Source organism: Chrysoperla carnea, chromosome 1 (assembly GCF_905475395.1).
Source record: "Chrysoperla carnea chromosome 1, inChrCarn1.1, whole genome shotgun sequence".
Classification (NCBI taxonomy): domain Eukaryota; kingdom Metazoa; phylum Arthropoda; class Insecta; order Neuroptera; family Chrysopidae; genus Chrysoperla; species Chrysoperla carnea.
Window position 1 is genome coordinate 23,511,356 of NC_058337.1, and position 17,523 is coordinate 23,528,878.

Here is a 17,523-nt window from a genome sequence, read left to right on the forward strand (position 1 = left end):
TATGACAGGCGCCGATTAGCATAATTATCCGGCGTCTAATTTTACAGACAGAATTTCTTATTAGAATTGTGTTTGGCATACTTAACGAAGCATGTCAGAATTTCTAATCGCATGCGTTGTGTATCAGATTCTGATAGTGTGCGGTCGGCTTTACTTTTTATTAATTAATATAGTTGCTTTAAAATTGTTATAACGAACAAATTAGTGAAATTTTCGACAAAAATGGTCAATAAATTTTTGTTTTTGGATCTAAATACGAGATAATTTTGTTTTTATACATTTGATGGCCTTTTGCCAGATCTATTTTAAATAAAATTGTATGAATATTAATAAGAGATTTCTACATAAAAAAAGTGTTTGTTTATTTTTTTGTTGAAATTATTTACAAATGATTTAACTTTTTTTTAAAAATAATATTAAATAAATAAATTTTGGCGATTAGATTAATTAAACTTATTTATTTAATGTCTAGGTTAAGGATAACTGATAACAATTATTGTCTTATTTGTTTTTGTGTCTTTATAGACAATGCCTCCAGCAGTCGTGCAACAACCTGGTGTAAATACAGGATCTAATAATCAAGTAGTGTCACAAACTGAAATAAATAATGTTCCTGTTGACGATAACGATGTTGAAATTGAGGAAATTACCGAACCTGAATTTCCACATGCAAAATTAGCTACATTAGATGAAAAAATATCAAATTTACGATGGGTGGTACCCGTTTTACCAGAACAAGAATTAGAATGTTTACTTAATGCTGCCATTGATCTTTGTCGAAAAGGTTTCTATCATTATTCTATTTTCAAATTTGATTTGAGATCCAACATTAAAAAAATATACCCATATTTATTTGGAAGATTTTAATCATTAGTAAATGAGTTAAAAAAGGACTAGTATCGGAATTTGCAAAAATAAAGAACTGTTAAAAAGTTTTTTAATATTTATTTTTTCCGCTCGATATTTGAACTTTTTTACAATTTCATAATATTCTTAAACTGACTAAAAAGCCACTTTCAATAGAAAATTTTATGTGATTAGAGTGACTATGAAACCAACCGTGTATCTAATAAAAATTTGGAAAAATAAAACAAAGAGACATAAGTACTGGAAAAGCCGGGAATTATCAGGGAATATGATTGACCATTGATTATTATGGAACTCAGAAATATCTTAAAGGTATCAAAAATTTTTGGAAACTGTTCAACAGTAAAATGGCTTTTCTGTTTCTTTTGTTTTAATTACCTAGGGTAATGGTTTTTGGAATTTATCCGATAGTATAGTAGACGGTATAAGATCGAACTTCACCCATCTGATAACCAAATGAGACGTAATTTTTATGAAATTTTATTGATTTATAAACACGCCTATAATAGCTTATTTACCGAATAGTGTTCATGGCCATTTTTAATTTAATTTAAATAATTTTTTTCCATGACCGTTTTTTACAGGCAAAGCTATTATACCATTATTTTCGTAATTAAATTATCTTTCTTCTGATATTAATTTCGATTAGTTAACAGATCGGTGTAGATCTGTTCATACCGTATGAACAGGTAAGTAACTTCATCGATCTGTTAACTAATGAAAAATGGTATCAGAAAAAAGATAATTTAATTACTTTTCGATAGATAAGGTATCATAGGCGTGTTTATCAATCATTAAAATTTCATAAAAATATGTCTCATTTGGTTATCAGATGGTTGAAGATGGACCTTATACCATCTCTTAGATAACGATTAATTCCCAGAGTGCGGATACTAGTCTCATATATTTCAAGATTGATAATATGATGTTAAATAGCAAACACCTATTCAATTTTTATAGATTAAACTTTATCATATTTTTAAACCACGCCAATATGCCATTAACCCTTCATCATAAGGGTAATATTTTAGTTATTGCAAAGTGTTTTAGGCTGATTTTGAAATTGGATTACTTGCACCATAATCTTATTTTAAACACAATTAATAAAGGTATATTTTTCTAATGGGTGTCATTGATTCAAGACTATTTTGAGAAACGTCTAGATGTTAATCATTAAATTATATTTATTTTAATTTAGGGCAAGATGTTAGAAGCGAGGCGTGTCAACGATTTTTTCGTGAAGGTTTAACAATATCATTTACAAAAATTTTAACAGATGATGCTGTCAGTAGTTGGAAATCCAATATACATTTATGCATTTATCAAAATTGCCTTCGTTTAATCGAGCTTTGTGTTATCAAACTCGATCAAGATTGGTTTCCATTACTTGATCTCTTAGCTATGGTTTTAAATCCTTCGAATAAGTAAGTTATTCAAACGTATCTATATCGTGTACTTAACATTCTAAAACTTATCATTACTTTTTTTTTAGATTTCATACATTTAATGTTTCACGACAGAGCGAAACAGTACCACCTGGTTCAAATATTCCAGATGATGAACTTTATGCAAGACCACCGAATGATAGTCGTATACCACGTGGATGGCTTGTTGATTTAATAAATAGGTTTGGGCAATTAGGTGGTTTTCAAAAATTAACAGAGCGATTTTTATGCGGACGTACATTGTCGTTGGCTGTCGTGTATGCATTAATCAAACCTTTTGGATTATGTTATGAATTTTTAACTGTACAAACAGTTGTCAAATATATTATGCCAATACTTGTAAGTATCATTTCCTGCTGTTTTGCATGTTTCTCTCGTTAAAAAAACTTAATTTTTGTAATAAGGGTACCATAGAGTCCTTTGTTGAAGCTTGATTAACATGATAAAAATTGTAATTTTTATCGAAAATTTACATTGTTATACAAAATTTTTGAATAGGAAATGGTGCCAAGTATATTAGATAAATTATCGGACGATGAATTAAAACGTGAAGCCAAAAATGAAAGTAAAAATGATTTGGTGGCAGCTATCATTAAAGCAGCAAAATGTTTAGCATCTAGAGCACCCCATCAAGACGATATGGTTGGCACATTAGAAGAATTTCGATTAAAAATGATTTTACGACAGTTACAAATATCAAGCTTTAATGGAAAAATGAATGCGTTAAATGAAATCAATAAAGTAATTGGCAGTGTAGGATATTATCCAAATAAACATCATCTAGAAGAAGAAGATTGGTTAACATCGGAACGTATGACGGTAAGTTAATATTTCTTTCATAGTAAGTTAATATTTCTTTCAATGTCAAGAACCACAGTGATGATGTGGAACGAATTAGCGTAGCGACTTTTTGACAAAGCAGTGTTAAATGAGATTACATAAAGCTGGATGGATATGGCTCAAAAATCATTCGTCTTAGGGGTTATAGTTGTTTTGGACATTCTATATCAAGTCTGGCTTCGACAAAATATTATGCCTCTATTGTATTCATTAGGGGCACTGAGATCATTAAGTTCCAGGGCTAGTCTTAAAGGTCTCTTTCGCCAGTGACTTCTTCAAAATGCTCGGTATTTGCATAACTACAGCTAGATCTTTCAACTGTGCTCAGTTTAATAATTGTATTGTCACTGTGACTTTATCGATAATGACCTTCACATATATTATTTGTATCAATAAAAGCGTGTAAGGAGTTTCTGCAGAAGGTTTGGATCCATACCTCTTGTTTTGAACTTCATATAACTTGCACCCAGATGGAAGGGTTCTATACTATGTCTATAGTTTCAAGATAAGATCGTTTCGCGACGATTTAAATTTCTAGGAAAAAAATCGAATTTGTACTAATCTCTTTTATTATTGTTCTAGAAATGGTTGAAAGATAATAATGTTATTGAAATAGTTTTACGTGATTCGTTACATCAACCTCAATATGTTGATAAACTAGAAAAAATATTACGATTTATAATCAAAGAACGTGCGTTAAGTCTATCGGATTTAGATGCTGTATGGTCTGCACAAGCTGGTAAACATGAAGCGATTGTTAAAAATGTTCATGATTTATTAGCAAAATTAGCATGGGATTTTAGCCCAGAACAATTGGATCATTTATTTGATTGTTTTCAATCGAGTTGGACAAATGCTAATCGAAAACAACGTGAAAAATTGTTGGAATTAATACGACGTCTTGCTGAAGACGATAAAGATGGTGTCATGGCTCATAAGGTAAGAAAAAAGAAAAGTTGAAACTCACTTTTATAGTTAAGGCATAAATTACACAAAAACTAATGCAGTTTCTCACGAAATGATAATTTACAAAATAAAAACGTGATGAACAATAATATTTAAAAATGATAAAAGATTCACGATTTTTTTTTATCAATTAAAAAAGAATTAACTAAAAACATTTAATTTTTAATGCTTTAACGACTTAATTTCTAATCAGTAATTATCCAGAATAACAGATCCAATGATAAAAAAATGCGCTGAAATTGGAATACCTATAAAAAAAGGGGTATAAGAGTATTTTCCCAAAAAATTTCAGATAGTAAGTGTCTTATACTTTTAAAAATTCCGTTGCTAGATGGTAAGATACGTTTTTATACCATGTAAATATCAAATATATCAAAGTAAAATTTTGGTATAGGAGGTGTTCATAAAATCATCTAATCAGTCCATTTTCGGTTGTCTGTCCGTCAAAACAATAACTCAAAAAAAAAAAATTTCAAGCTGAAATTTTTACAGCGTGCTCAAGACGAAAAAAGTGAGGTCCAGTTCATAAATTAGCATCATAGGCCAATTGGGTCTTGGGTCCGTAGGACACATCTTGTTAACCGTTAGAGATAGAACAAAATTATAATAAATGATCCTTATAAAAAAATAAACAACTTTGGTTTGAAACATTTTTTCATAAACAGCACTGTTTACCCGTGAGGGCGCAAATTACAAAGTATGTATTATATGGGAATATCAGTATGTATGGGCTATTTAATAGTGACTATATTTCTTTAGTTATAGGGCGCAAAAAAAAGAAGCGATTGCGTAATCAACACTCTATACGTGGTATTTCAACAATTAACTCAAATTGTTTTCACTTTTTAAAAAAGGAAATTAAACATTTCAAGCAATTTTTCTCTTTTGAATATTACGTGGGATAACAGTCCTCAAAGTTAAAGTTGAATAATGTACAATAAAATGTTATTAAATTGTTAGATTAACATAATTTTAGGTAGCGTACAATAACGACCCCATTAATATTTACAAAAAAAAAAAAATTGCATACCATTCCGATAGATGCTTGGTCTTAAATGCTTTTGGGATTCAAAGTTTATGTAATAAGTGTTTGCCATTCCCAACAAATATCAATGGACATGTTTTTAAGAATTTTAAATTTGTTTTAGGTGCTTACTTTATTTTGGAATTTAGCTCATTCAGAAGAAGTTCCTACTGAAATTATGGACCAAGCTCTGACAGCACACGTTAAAATTTTAGATTATAGTTGTTCACAAGAAAGGGATGCTCAAAAAACTATTTGGTTAGACAAGTAAGTTTTAAATAAAATTTAGAATGTTTGTATTAAAAAATTATTTGTGCTAGTAAACATAAGAAACTTAATCTTAAAAATCAGTAGTTCTTTGGCTAATTACATTTTTTTTTAGATGTGTTGATGAGTTAAAAGCTGGTGATCAATGGGTATTACCTGCATTAAAACAAATTCGTGATATTTGCTGTTTATATGAACAAAGTGGTGGTGGAGGCGGTGGTGGGGGTGGTACAAGTGCCCATAGTGGATCCGGACAATGTACCCATCATGTATATTATCGACAAGAAATTATTGATCGTTTACAAAATCAACATTCATTAGTGATACTTGTAACAAATAGTTTAATTACATATATGGAAAAAACACGTGCACTTTATAAAGGTAAGACACAATCGCGGGAGAGTATTTATTAAATTCATGTAATTCTATAAAGTTGGAAGACCATAAAACGTCTTCGCTGATTAAATTTAAGACAGGCTATCCATCTCATTCATGTTATTTGTATCTAGATACAAATAACATTATTAGAAGTATCATCAGTCTTCGTAAATGCCATATATCTGGTATCGTTGGAGATTTTCGGATTGTAGTTAAATAGACAATGTTCAGTCTCAAGACGCACTACCCTCAGTTGAGAAAATAAGGCATTTGATTCAGTGGATTTTCGCCGAAAATACGTTATTGAAGATAATAAAAATTATTTTGCGGCCCTTTTGACTCTTGATAATTTTCAACAAACCTCACCGTTTTTTATATATAAGCGTTTGAAAGAGAAAAAAGTACGGGTTTTTGCGAAAATTCGTTATTGACGAAAATAAATATTATTTTTTATCAAGCTAGTATTATATAGAATGGTCCATAATATAATATCATCCTACAATTTGTGAAGAATCAAAAAATATGAAGAATCAAAAAATGATTAGAATCATCCTACAATTTTCAAATCAAATTTGACCGAATAATTTTTAAGGTTAGGTAAAAAATGTGATGAATAAAAAAATGATTAGAATTGTTCAAAATATAAAATCCAATAGTTTTTTTAAATGTTAAATAACGAGAATGTGGTGTCCGGAAGTTGGGTACTTCTGTCCCACTGAGGGAAAAATTGAAAAAGCATAATTATGTACATATCGATTCTTCTGGTTCAAGCACTAGGTGGATTGCCAGAGAGAAATATCTCATATAAATCCGTATAGTGTTTTTCATGATCTAAGAGGCACTTGGACAGCTATTGGTATCACAAGTATTGTAAGCTACGATCAGAGACTATTTTGAAAATCATTGTATAATCAATTAGACAACTTTATTTGTTACTTTCGTTGAAATCTCAAGTTCAAACCTATTAAAAAAATAATGGAATTAATAAATAATAATTACATTGTATGTTTTTTTCAGAAGATAAAACTTTAGATCCAGTAAAATATTTACCAGATCGTCGGTATAATCATATATTACAAGTACAAGAACGATTAAATTTTCTTAGATTTTTATTAAAAGATGGCCAATTATGGTTATGCGCTGATCAAGCAAAACAAATATGGCAATGTTTAGCTGAAAATGCTGTATTTGTTAGTGATCGTGAGGCATGTTTTAAATGGTTTTCAAAATTGATGGGTGAAGAACCTGATTTAGATCCTGGTATAAATAAAGATTTTTTTGAAAATAATATATTACAATTAGATCCAGTTTTATTAACGGAAAGTGGAATGAAGTGAGTATTATTTATTACGAAATGTGTCTGCATGTATAAAAGAAATATTGCGCTAATCAAACTAAAATACCTGTAATTCGAAAAACATTGTATAATATGGACAAACTATGTATTTCGAGCGTTTTGGCTACATAGTATCTTCAATAAGAATTTGTGCACTACGAAAAAGTTTTATTTTATAATTTTCGGATATAATACAAATGTAGGATACAACCGCGAAAAAAATTCCGTTTTACAACATAAGATCTCAATTCTTTCCAATAGATAAAATTTTATAATTTATGTGTCATTGTTTAAAAAAAATAATTTCGAATTTGTTGCTGAATAAAAGTTTTTCACTTTTCCACTTACATAAAAAATTTATTTTAAGGGATTTCGATACCAAAACGAAAGTGCTACCAAAAAACTAAATTTTGTGTATCAATTAATGATTATATAATACGCCTTCTTTATAAATTTCAAGTCGATTCTGTAAACGATTTACGATAAATTAATCATTAAAAATAACCCATTTCACATGATGGTATATGAAGAAGTCGTAATAAATTTTTCGTTAAAAACGTATAAAGGGATGATTAATTGATAAATAAAATTTCAAATCTTCGGAATCATTTTCAATTTAAGGTATCAAAATATCTTAGAGTTGAAGTAAAAATCAATCATTTCATCACCCTTGTATAGGTTTTGTGAAAAATTCGTATCGATTCTCTGTACGGTTTATGAGAATTGTGCCCTTTTTTTTGATAAAAACACTGACTTATAGTTAATTTCTCATAAACCATTTCAAATTTTAAATAAAATTTCAAATTTTTTGAATCATTTTCAGTCAAAATTTTACTATTTTTTTTGGCGGACATTCTCTCTGTAAATTTAGCAACCGTTATATATTTTTCTGGTACAAGAAACAGACGTTAGACGATATTAATAGATATTGTATGGGAGTGCTAAATTAGATGCACACAATTAAAAACTGCGTTGTATGAACGTAGTATTTTCTTGACATGATCTATGCTTTCCCAAAATGCGCGTTGAAAAAAAACACGAGTTAAGTGAGTCCCTATTCTTAGAGTTAGAGGAAATTACTTCGTCCTAAAAATCTATTTTGCTTCGCGCTTAGTAATATCTCAGGTATTTCAGCTTAAGCGGTAAATAGTTTTGATCGAATCTAGAATTATTGGCAATCCGTAAATTGAAAATTACGAATTGTACTGAATTATTCTTGTTACCTTGTTCTTTTAAGTTATTACTTTCATCAAAATGGAATAGAAAAACATGTTATTATTAATAATTATTTTAGATTTTTATTTCACAAAATAAATTTATTTTTTTATCAAGTTTATTGAAGAGAGTATAAAACAATTTGTAATATTCAATTTTAATTTCTTCTGTTACAGATGTTTTGAACGATTTTTTAAAGCTGTAAATACGAAAGAAGGTAAATTAAAAAGAAAACGACATTCATTATTGATGGATGATCCAGATTTAATTGGTACGGATTATTTATGGCGAGTGGTTACAAACAGTGAGGAAGAAATTGCAAATCGTGCTATTGAATTATTAAAAGAAGTGAATACAAATCTTGGACCCCGTTTACAGGCCTCGCTTGTTGAATTTCATGAAAATTATATATCAGAATGTTGTGATCGATTACGTGCACATTATGATAATGTTTCAGTTTTAAGTAGAGAGTCAATTACCGAATCAAGTAAATATAATTTTTATTTCATTTTTTAATGGTTGTTTTACATAATATAAATAGATTAAGAGAGAATTGGATTAGTTGACTTAATAATTATTTTTCGTATATTTGTTTAACAGAAGTGTAGTTTGATGCTACATTTTATGATAAAGCCAATTTTTCAACCAAAAAATTTTTAAATGCGTTCAAAAGTAAATGCTACGAGAAAAATCTATGAAAGACTTATTTAATTTTGCCGAAAAATTAAAACAAGTGAAATTAATATTTTTACTTTATGTTCATAAAGGATTAAAAAAAATTAACAAACAATTGAGACGGGCAAACAAAAAGTGGCCGACACCTCCGGTTTTGCTGGTTGGATTGAGGTCAACTTGCTTACGCTTAAAATTTTTCTTATTTTTTATCTATTATTTGCCTATGTTCCATCTTGATACGGCTTTTCTAAGTCAAGATATTCAATTTGTTTAATAGCTGTTTATATTCTATGCGATGAGAGGGGTGTAAAAAAAAATTTTTTTGGTAAGACTTTATGTAGTTGTTGGTTCTCATTAATATTTATGCTCATTCGGAGAGGGAAGTTAAAAAAATGTCACAGAAAGTTACAAATCCCTTATAAACCAATTAGTTAATTTGTTTAAACAATTGCAAAATACGTGAAATATAATAACAAACAAAAAAACTGTGTATCCTATGAAAATATCCATACAACCTTGTGTTGAGAAGAAAAAAAAGTCAGAAAGAAATTGTTAATTTTGTTCCTTTTTTTTTGTTTATAACAATTGAATGGTCGAAGCTAAAAGGTCGCAACTAGTCTTAAACGGCGTATTTTGTTAAAATCTTTTTTTTTTGTCTGGTGCATCGTGAATTTTTCTAGCACTCCTGAGTTATAATTGTAGGTTTATGTCAGGCAGTGACATTTTTTAAGACGTGTTTAATTTTTGAGACGTTATTCCTCAGAAACTATAAAAGGCATAAACATGACATTCGATAAGCAGTGTGCAAAAATATTGTAAAGCCAGCGAGCCTACAAAAACCTCAAAATCAACAAAATTAATGCTAAAATTCATAATTTTTAACAATGAAGCAAAGGGTTTACAATTTTTTTGTCACCATCGTATTCAACGCATTTTTTTATATAAAAATAATCAATAAATTAACCACTTTAATTTTGTGACTGAAATCAATAATTTTGATTTTAATACGACTCGGCTACATGTTCAAGAACTTTACACACCGTACCTTTACATTATAAAAAAAAAAAATTACCAACCAATCTAGTGAAATTTAACAACTCATTTTTTGTGGGCTTTTTTAGAATTTCATTTTTGTTAAAATTGGTGTTAAATAGTAACCTATAAAAAGTATACGAAAACCTTACTCATTAATAATATTTATATTATGTACATTTCATTTGCTTTATTTTTTTTGTAACATTTGCCAGATAATTGAATATAACTTTTGTTATTAGCCTCAATTGGTTTATCTGAAAAGTTCATATTTACAAAAACTTGGCAATTAAATGTTATGATGATCACTAATGATGTAACCAAAAGTAGGCCATCAAAACTTCTAAAATTTATTATTTTGTCTAGTTATTGGGGTTCCGTAATCACATAAGGAGATCTTTATAACAATATTTGGCTAAGGTATAGGCACCACCCTATTTTTTTCCTAGTTTATAAAACCTTTATTGTTGAATGCTTAGGCCTTAAATCTATAAATCTTTCTCTGTGCCCTCGTAGACGTCTGTCTTCCCGTTGAAGATAAATTTACTTGACTATCAGTGAAGATGAATATACATAACTATCGAATCCAGTATTCTCTATCGTAACTTGTTCCAAGAGGAGAAGTTCTTTGTTTGGGTCCAAATATTCTGTATCTGACTCCTTTTAAGAACTTGGATATTGGACAGGATTTGAATAGTGAATACGGAACCCTATATGCGCTTGACATTTGTTTGTTTATAATTAAAAAACAAATATTAACAACTTTTTACGTTAATGTTTAGATAAAATCGATCCAGAACACGATAGTAAATTTCGTCTTACTAACGAAGCAATTAAAATGTGTCGAGTTATGAAAGTTTTACATGAATATATTACAGAATGTGATGGTGATTTTAATGGCGAACGTAAAATTTTACCTTTACATAGGTAAGATAAATATGTTAACAATTAGATAGATTTCATACTAGGACAAATTTTTATAATTAATAGTAAAAGGTGGAATCGTGAGTTCTCACTTTTCTGATTTGCAAATCACAGTTAACATCGCTTGAACTAAACCAAACAATATTTCTTAATAATATATCCATTTTTCGGAAGTAATTGCTTTTCCACGTTAGTTATATCTTTGATTATAGCTTAACATTTGATTTTATGAATATTATTCGCTTTCAAGAAATAATTACCATTCTGAACTCGTAAATTTGAAAAAATAATCAGTAGTTTTTGAAATCTATTCAATGTTTGCTTTTTACAATTATGAAATTTTTAAGTACAATTACTTTTATCTCAGAGCTTGTCGAGGTAAACATTTAACAGTGGTTGTACGATTTTCGCATCCGGGTCGACAAATTGAAGATTTAGAGGTATTTACACATTCAAATGATACAATAGCTGCATTACGACGTGCAATTCTTCGACGAATTAAAGCAAGTTCTGCGTCGGTACGATTAGAATTATTTTTAAATGGTGATCCATTGGATACATCGGATGATAGAAAAACCTTGGCTCAAATACCTGTTAGGGATAAAATTGTAAGTGTGAAAAAGCTTCTTCAAATTCTTCCAGTCACATATATAACGTTTTAAAAATTTTACAGTTAATGTCAGCTAAATTAAGTCAAGTAAATTCAAATATGGCCAGTTCACCGGAAAGTAGTTCAGATAGTTCGACAAGTTCACCTCAACATCCTTATGATGGACCAAATCTTGAAGCTGAAAATACTTTACCTGGAGTGGTAAGTTTAATTTAATCTTTTTCGTAAAATAGTACAGAAATTACGGAATTTAAAACTAAAAAAATTGAAATGTTTAACGTGAATATTTCATCGGGTTTGATTCTATATCATTTGTTGTAATGTTTTAGTTAATGTCAAAAAATTCCCAACATGCGCAATTCTTCTGGCAATTACAAACATTAGGCAGTGTAATTAATCAGGATGCGTTACGCGATGGTGGTCGAGCAATTTTACAATCAATGCCACCAGATCAAGCAACAATTGAACGATTGCATTGGATATTTCGACCACCACCGCCATCACTAAATGATGGATCCGCTAACACTGACACTCCAAATCCTGTATCAGCTCAAGAATCATCTTTAAATAGTCGTAACGATTTAAATGTTGAAACAGTTTTTTTTGGACCACCAGCATCACAAGTTTTGTATCATTTGGAGGTGTTATATGCGTTATTAATGCCAGCTGCAGATCCATTATCTGAAAAAGCATTTGAATTTCAACATTTTGTAATGACGCATCCAGATGTTAGTTTATTTTTAGATATGTTAACACGTAATAATTTTATGCCTGATGCAGATTTGCCTACAAAAAGGTTTGTATTGTCAAGAGACATCAGAAACCCAAAATGAAATTTCGGCTTTAAAATGTCTTTTTTTCTTTGCGGATTTGTCATATTCAATAAGTAAAGATATCGTTCATTTATTTTTAGTTAATTTTAAGGGGCGTACTGCATAAGGGTTTTGTATCTTTAATTTTTATTGAATCTATTCGATTTTCGAAGAAATATCTCTATCAAAAGTTTTTATTTTTTTTTAAGGAAATAATTACTTCTTAAATGTTCAAATAATTCAGATATTATTTGGTATGACTGTATTATAAAGACATAAAATTGATTAAAAAATTTCCCTTTGGGCTTCTAGTAAATATTTATGAAAATAAAAATAAACTGACTTTCTATAAACTTTTGTGTACACAGATCTGCGTATTTATCATTATTAAAAATTTGTAAATTCTTATTGACTGTTGCGGGCAACGTTGTCGTAAGATTAGGTGAAGAAGAAGGTTCATCACCCGATTTAGGTTTACCAGAAAACACCAACACAAATTCACCATTAAATCCAGCACTGGCATTAAGTGTGGGATTACGTACAGTACCTGGACACAGTGCTGAGCAAACATTACGTACCGTTGCTGTAAAAGTTTCGCATAATCTAGCGGAACAAATGTTATCGTCAACAAGTAGTACACAACGAACTCAACCGTTATTTACGCAAGCAATGTCTGGTGAATTACCCACAGCTGGTACAACACTAGCAATTGTACGTTTAGCTTGGGCAGCATCTAGTGGAAATCTTCAAGCAGTCAATGCTGGACCGGATATTTTACATACAATGTGTGATCCGTTGAATAAACCAAGACCTGAAATTGAGGATGTTATGGGTGAGTTCGAAATATATTTTTGTTAAAATAATCATTATGAATTTGAATTTATTTCCGCCTAAGCCTAAAATAAAAACTGTTAGTGGTAACTAAGGCTCTAGTTTACTTAAGGTAGTATGGGTAAAATATAAAAATACTCTTAGAACAGTTAGCCTTTTATGCCTTTTATTACATTAAAGATAAGCATCTAAATAATGTTTTATTCAAGTTTGAGGATGCCTTATCGACTTTTTTAATGAAATATTTAAAATTAAAAATCGTAGTTTTTACATTGACTCAATGGGATCCCGTGCGTTATTCTTTCTACAAGACCAAAATTCCCATATTTCCAAAAAACTGTGTTCACATATCACATATGTTATCGGTCATTATCAAAAAATATTACTCATAATTCACATTGTGATTTCCGTATGTTTCATTATGAGTGTGATAACTTTAAGAATCATTAACAAATGTCGTTAACATCGGTTGACAAGTTTAATTAATATGTCACAAAAAATTGTTTTTATAAAATATACAATCGACTCCGAAAATTTTAAAGAACCATAACTCGGCGCTTTAATGATACAGTAGATTTCTAGAGTATGATATGTCGATAATATAGAAATTATAACTACAATAACTAATCAAATGAATGGTCAAAATACTATTTATTTTTTTATTTTTTTTGTAATGTAATTTTATGTATTATTATTTGTTATAAAATCAGTTTAATTTTATGATAAATTACGGTAATGTGTGTATTAAATTTTGTAAGGTATTTAAAATTCTGAAAAAAAAGATGGTCTGTTGACGACCCATACTACCTTAAATATAAACAAAATGTAATGTTCATTCATTATAAAATAAACTAGATTGGGAACGGAAACTTCGTGAGTGGCTTCCTTTTGGTTAGTCTACCAAACTTCTCTCTACGACTTTTTTCAAAAGTGCTGCGTTTTCAATTGAGTATGATAACGTAATATTTAAGCTATCGGACTGAGAAAACGCAGCGGAGAGTTGGTCGGACACTATGACCACTTGATAACATTAATTATTATTAAACAATTCAGCAAAAATAAATTATGTATGTATTGAAAGTTAAAAAAACTAGAGTACGACATGTTCGAGGTCGTAGACAAGCTCATCGATACAGTATTTTTGTCCAACAAAATATTTTATTGTTTAATAGTTATTTGTCCGACAAATTCTCTGGTGCGTTTTTTCGGATCGATAGCTTTAATATAACGATATCATGCTAATTTAAAAACGCAGCGCTTTCGAAAAAAGATGTAGAGATATATTAATCATTTTAGAAGGCACCTTTTCTGTTCCACGGTCTAAATGTTCTAATTTATTTTAATGGAATTCTAGTTTGTAAAGAAGCATTAGAGACATTAACAGTGGCGCTAGTTTTAAATCCAGCAACACTGGAGTCATTAGGAACAAATAAAATGTGGCAAATGTTTATTATTGACTTGTTGCTGTTATGTCCAAATCGAGCCATTCGGGTAGCAGCTGCCGAACAATTTATGATGATTTGTACATATGGGGCAGCGAGTCGTACATCATTACAAAGATGTATACAATTGTTATTTAGTGTTTTGGATACAACTGTTGTGGAAAATGCTGATAATTCACATGAATATTTTCAAGTAAGTTATTATTCATAATTTTTGATACTTTATTTCTCATAACTCAGTGCTAGTTTTGTTTCTTGTACAACCTGATTTCGGGCGAGCAGGTTACTGTCTTTCCGCCTTCTCCCTAAGAATCTTTGTGTTTTCACTTCGTCGTCATAAGTATTGCGTATCTTGAAACCTTATACTCTTTATTCTGGCTCAATAAATTGCTTTTAAAGCTTGATTTTATGTTATTCGTACAATTTGTCGAAATAAACGAAGCCTTTTAAATTTAGTAAAGCTTGGGCGTTTTCCGTAATATACATCAGTACACTTGCCAGTATGACAGATAACTATTTAGCCGGTAGTGTATGCATTAGAGTGTGTGGAATAATAATAAAATAATAATGGCCAGTATACATATATATATATATCGGAAGTCGCCCCTCATTTCTTTGTGAATGATTTTTCCCCACTTCTTCTTTAATAGTTTTTTTTCGCCTTCAAATGCCGCCATAAACCTTTCGCACTATTTTTCTTATGAATATTCATAGTTTCGAGGTATTTATAGTTTTTATGCTCCAAGTAATGCCCGTAAATCTAAGAATATTTCTTTTAGCGTTTTTTAATATCTGGCTATAAGGATTAAAATCAATGGCCTAGGTGCGAACGCTTTCCTTGATTTGTGGATAAAATGCGACATTAAAGCGGGATACAGAATTTCTGCTTTAGCATACTCCTCCTGTTGACACACATTGATCTCTTGAGAGGGTTTAATAGTATATTACACACCTAAGGAGCAAAAGTAAAGATTGTTTCAGATCCTGTGTTCATTGCCACCCTCGATTTCGCCTCAGTCGACAATGGAACATGAGATCTGAGACATTTTTTAATTGCTCCCGTGGTGTGTATACTATTTTCCTCCCCGGCGTAGGCGGCAAGTATTAACTTCATTTTGCATAGTGGGTAGAAAAAAGACACTTTCTGCACGGAGGTGAGATAAAACTTTTTCTCACTTCCGTGTGTAATATACTATTTCGTCAGGCTTGGTTTCATAAATTTATTAGATTAAGAATATTACCAAAAATCAAAAAAAAGTTTTGATTATAATATCCCCATAAATCGAAGTTCTACCTACTACGTGAATTAAACCAGAAGAATTATTCTATATTATGAATTTATGGTTTTATCAATTTATTTATAAATGTATAAAGAAAAAATTACATTCAAATCGAAATTTTATTTATAATTTCAGCTTTTATGTCTACTTTTAAACCGTGCTTTTCTGTCCGATTGCGCCATACCAACAGCATCAACGTTGCTAAATGCTGAAATACAATGGTTGCGTAATGTACGTGATTCATTACGTGATCCAGATAATGCACCTCCACATGAAGCGGTATTGGAAGGTCATCTAGGTCTTGCAAAAGAATTATTAAGTTTTATGAGCCCGGAGAGAAAATATGAAATAGGTTCAAATGAAGCCAAAGGTGGTACATTAATTAAAGAACTTATTGAAGATTTTATATTTCCACCATCGAAACAAATGATGTTATTGTGGAAAGAAGGGAAACTATCAATGGAACCATGTGTACCAGTTTGTGGAACTGGTGCTTTACAAGCGGCTGCATTCGATTTGTTGGTGGGATTAAGTGTTGGCTGTGCACCAAATTGTCAACGATTGGTTAATATGTTAACTGATATGTTTTATTCAGGTAAATCAATACTGTTTACTGTAATACCATTTGTCATAGAAAAGATCTAAACCTTATGGATTTTGAGTCAAGGCCAGAATCGATACATTTTTTAAATTATACTTTTTGATTTCTTTCATTTCCACAACGTTCAAAAAGTTCTCGTTGGCGCAAAGTTTAAAAATGAACAAGGTTCAATATATCAGTCTCACAATTTACTTCACATTTTGTCTTTCGTTTAGATACCCCATTGACTGCCAGATTAAGAATATTTTTGTAATTCGCCATTTTATTTGCAGAATATGAGCCACCGTTACAAGAATGGGATTATTTACCACCCGTTGGACCGAGGCCAATAGATGGTTTTGTTGGATTAAAAAATGCGGGTGCAACCTGTTACATGAATTCAGTATTACAACAATTGTATATGGTTGAAAGTATACGTGTTGGTTTATTAGCATGTGACGGAGCTGCCACAGATCCGGATGAAGATTTCAGTGGAGAGGAAAGACTTGAAGGAGAGGCTAATTTAGAGACTAATGATAATGATTGTAACGACGAGAAATGTGGTTTAGAAGAATCGCGTAAAGAATACAATATTGTTATATTAAAACAAGTACAAGCAATTTTTGGACATTTAGCTTATAGTCGATTACAATATTATATACCACGTGGCCTTTGGCGACATTTTAGATTGTTGGGAGAACCAGTTAATTTAAGGGAACAACAGGATGCTGTTGAATTCTTTACATGTTTGGTTGAAAGTATTGATGAAGCATTCAAGGCATTAGGACATGAACAAATTATGAGTAAAATTTTAGGTGGTTCTTATTCAGATCAAAAAATTTGTAAAGATTGCCCGCATAGGTAAATATTTTTCAACTCTTTTATTTTTGAAATCACTTTACATTTTCTCTTACGAATCTACAATGGTTGGTCCTAAGCAATTATCTCAAATGTTGGCACGCTTAAAATCGTTTGACACTCAGTCTCAAACGTCAATGT

The 17,523-nt window shown here is 30.3% G+C and overlaps 1 protein-coding gene across 3 annotated transcripts in view; it reads left to right on the forward strand.

Moving 5' to 3' along the window:
* The window catches only part of LOC123305670 (probable ubiquitin carboxyl-terminal hydrolase FAF-X), a 32,808-nt gene that overhangs the window by 2,568 nt on the left and 12,717 nt on the right, over positions 1–17,523 (forward strand). For all 3 annotated transcript variants that reach the window (XM_044887451.1, XM_044887450.1, XM_044887452.1), the window contains exons 3-19: positions 526–784; positions 2,066–2,291; positions 2,360–2,651; positions 2,811–3,131; positions 3,735–4,091; positions 5,267–5,409; positions 5,525–5,790; positions 6,805–7,120; positions 8,515–8,825; positions 10,828–10,972; positions 11,337–11,577; positions 11,643–11,780; positions 11,909–12,375; positions 12,760–13,223; positions 14,577–14,857; positions 16,080–16,539; positions 16,818–17,385. In XM_044887451.1, the coding sequence (XP_044743386.1) occupies positions 526–784; positions 2,066–2,291; positions 2,360–2,651; positions 2,811–3,131; positions 3,735–4,091; positions 5,267–5,409; positions 5,525–5,790; positions 6,805–7,120; positions 8,515–8,825; positions 10,828–10,972; positions 11,337–11,577; positions 11,643–11,780; positions 11,909–12,375; positions 12,760–13,223; positions 14,577–14,857; positions 16,080–16,539; positions 16,818–17,385 (5,255 nt within the window). The remainder of the gene's footprint in view (positions 1–525; positions 785–2,065; positions 2,292–2,359; positions 2,652–2,810; positions 3,132–3,734; positions 4,092–5,266; positions 5,410–5,524; positions 5,791–6,804; positions 7,121–8,514; positions 8,826–10,827; positions 10,973–11,336; positions 11,578–11,642; positions 11,781–11,908; positions 12,376–12,759; positions 13,224–14,576; positions 14,858–16,079; positions 16,540–16,817; positions 17,386–17,523) is intronic.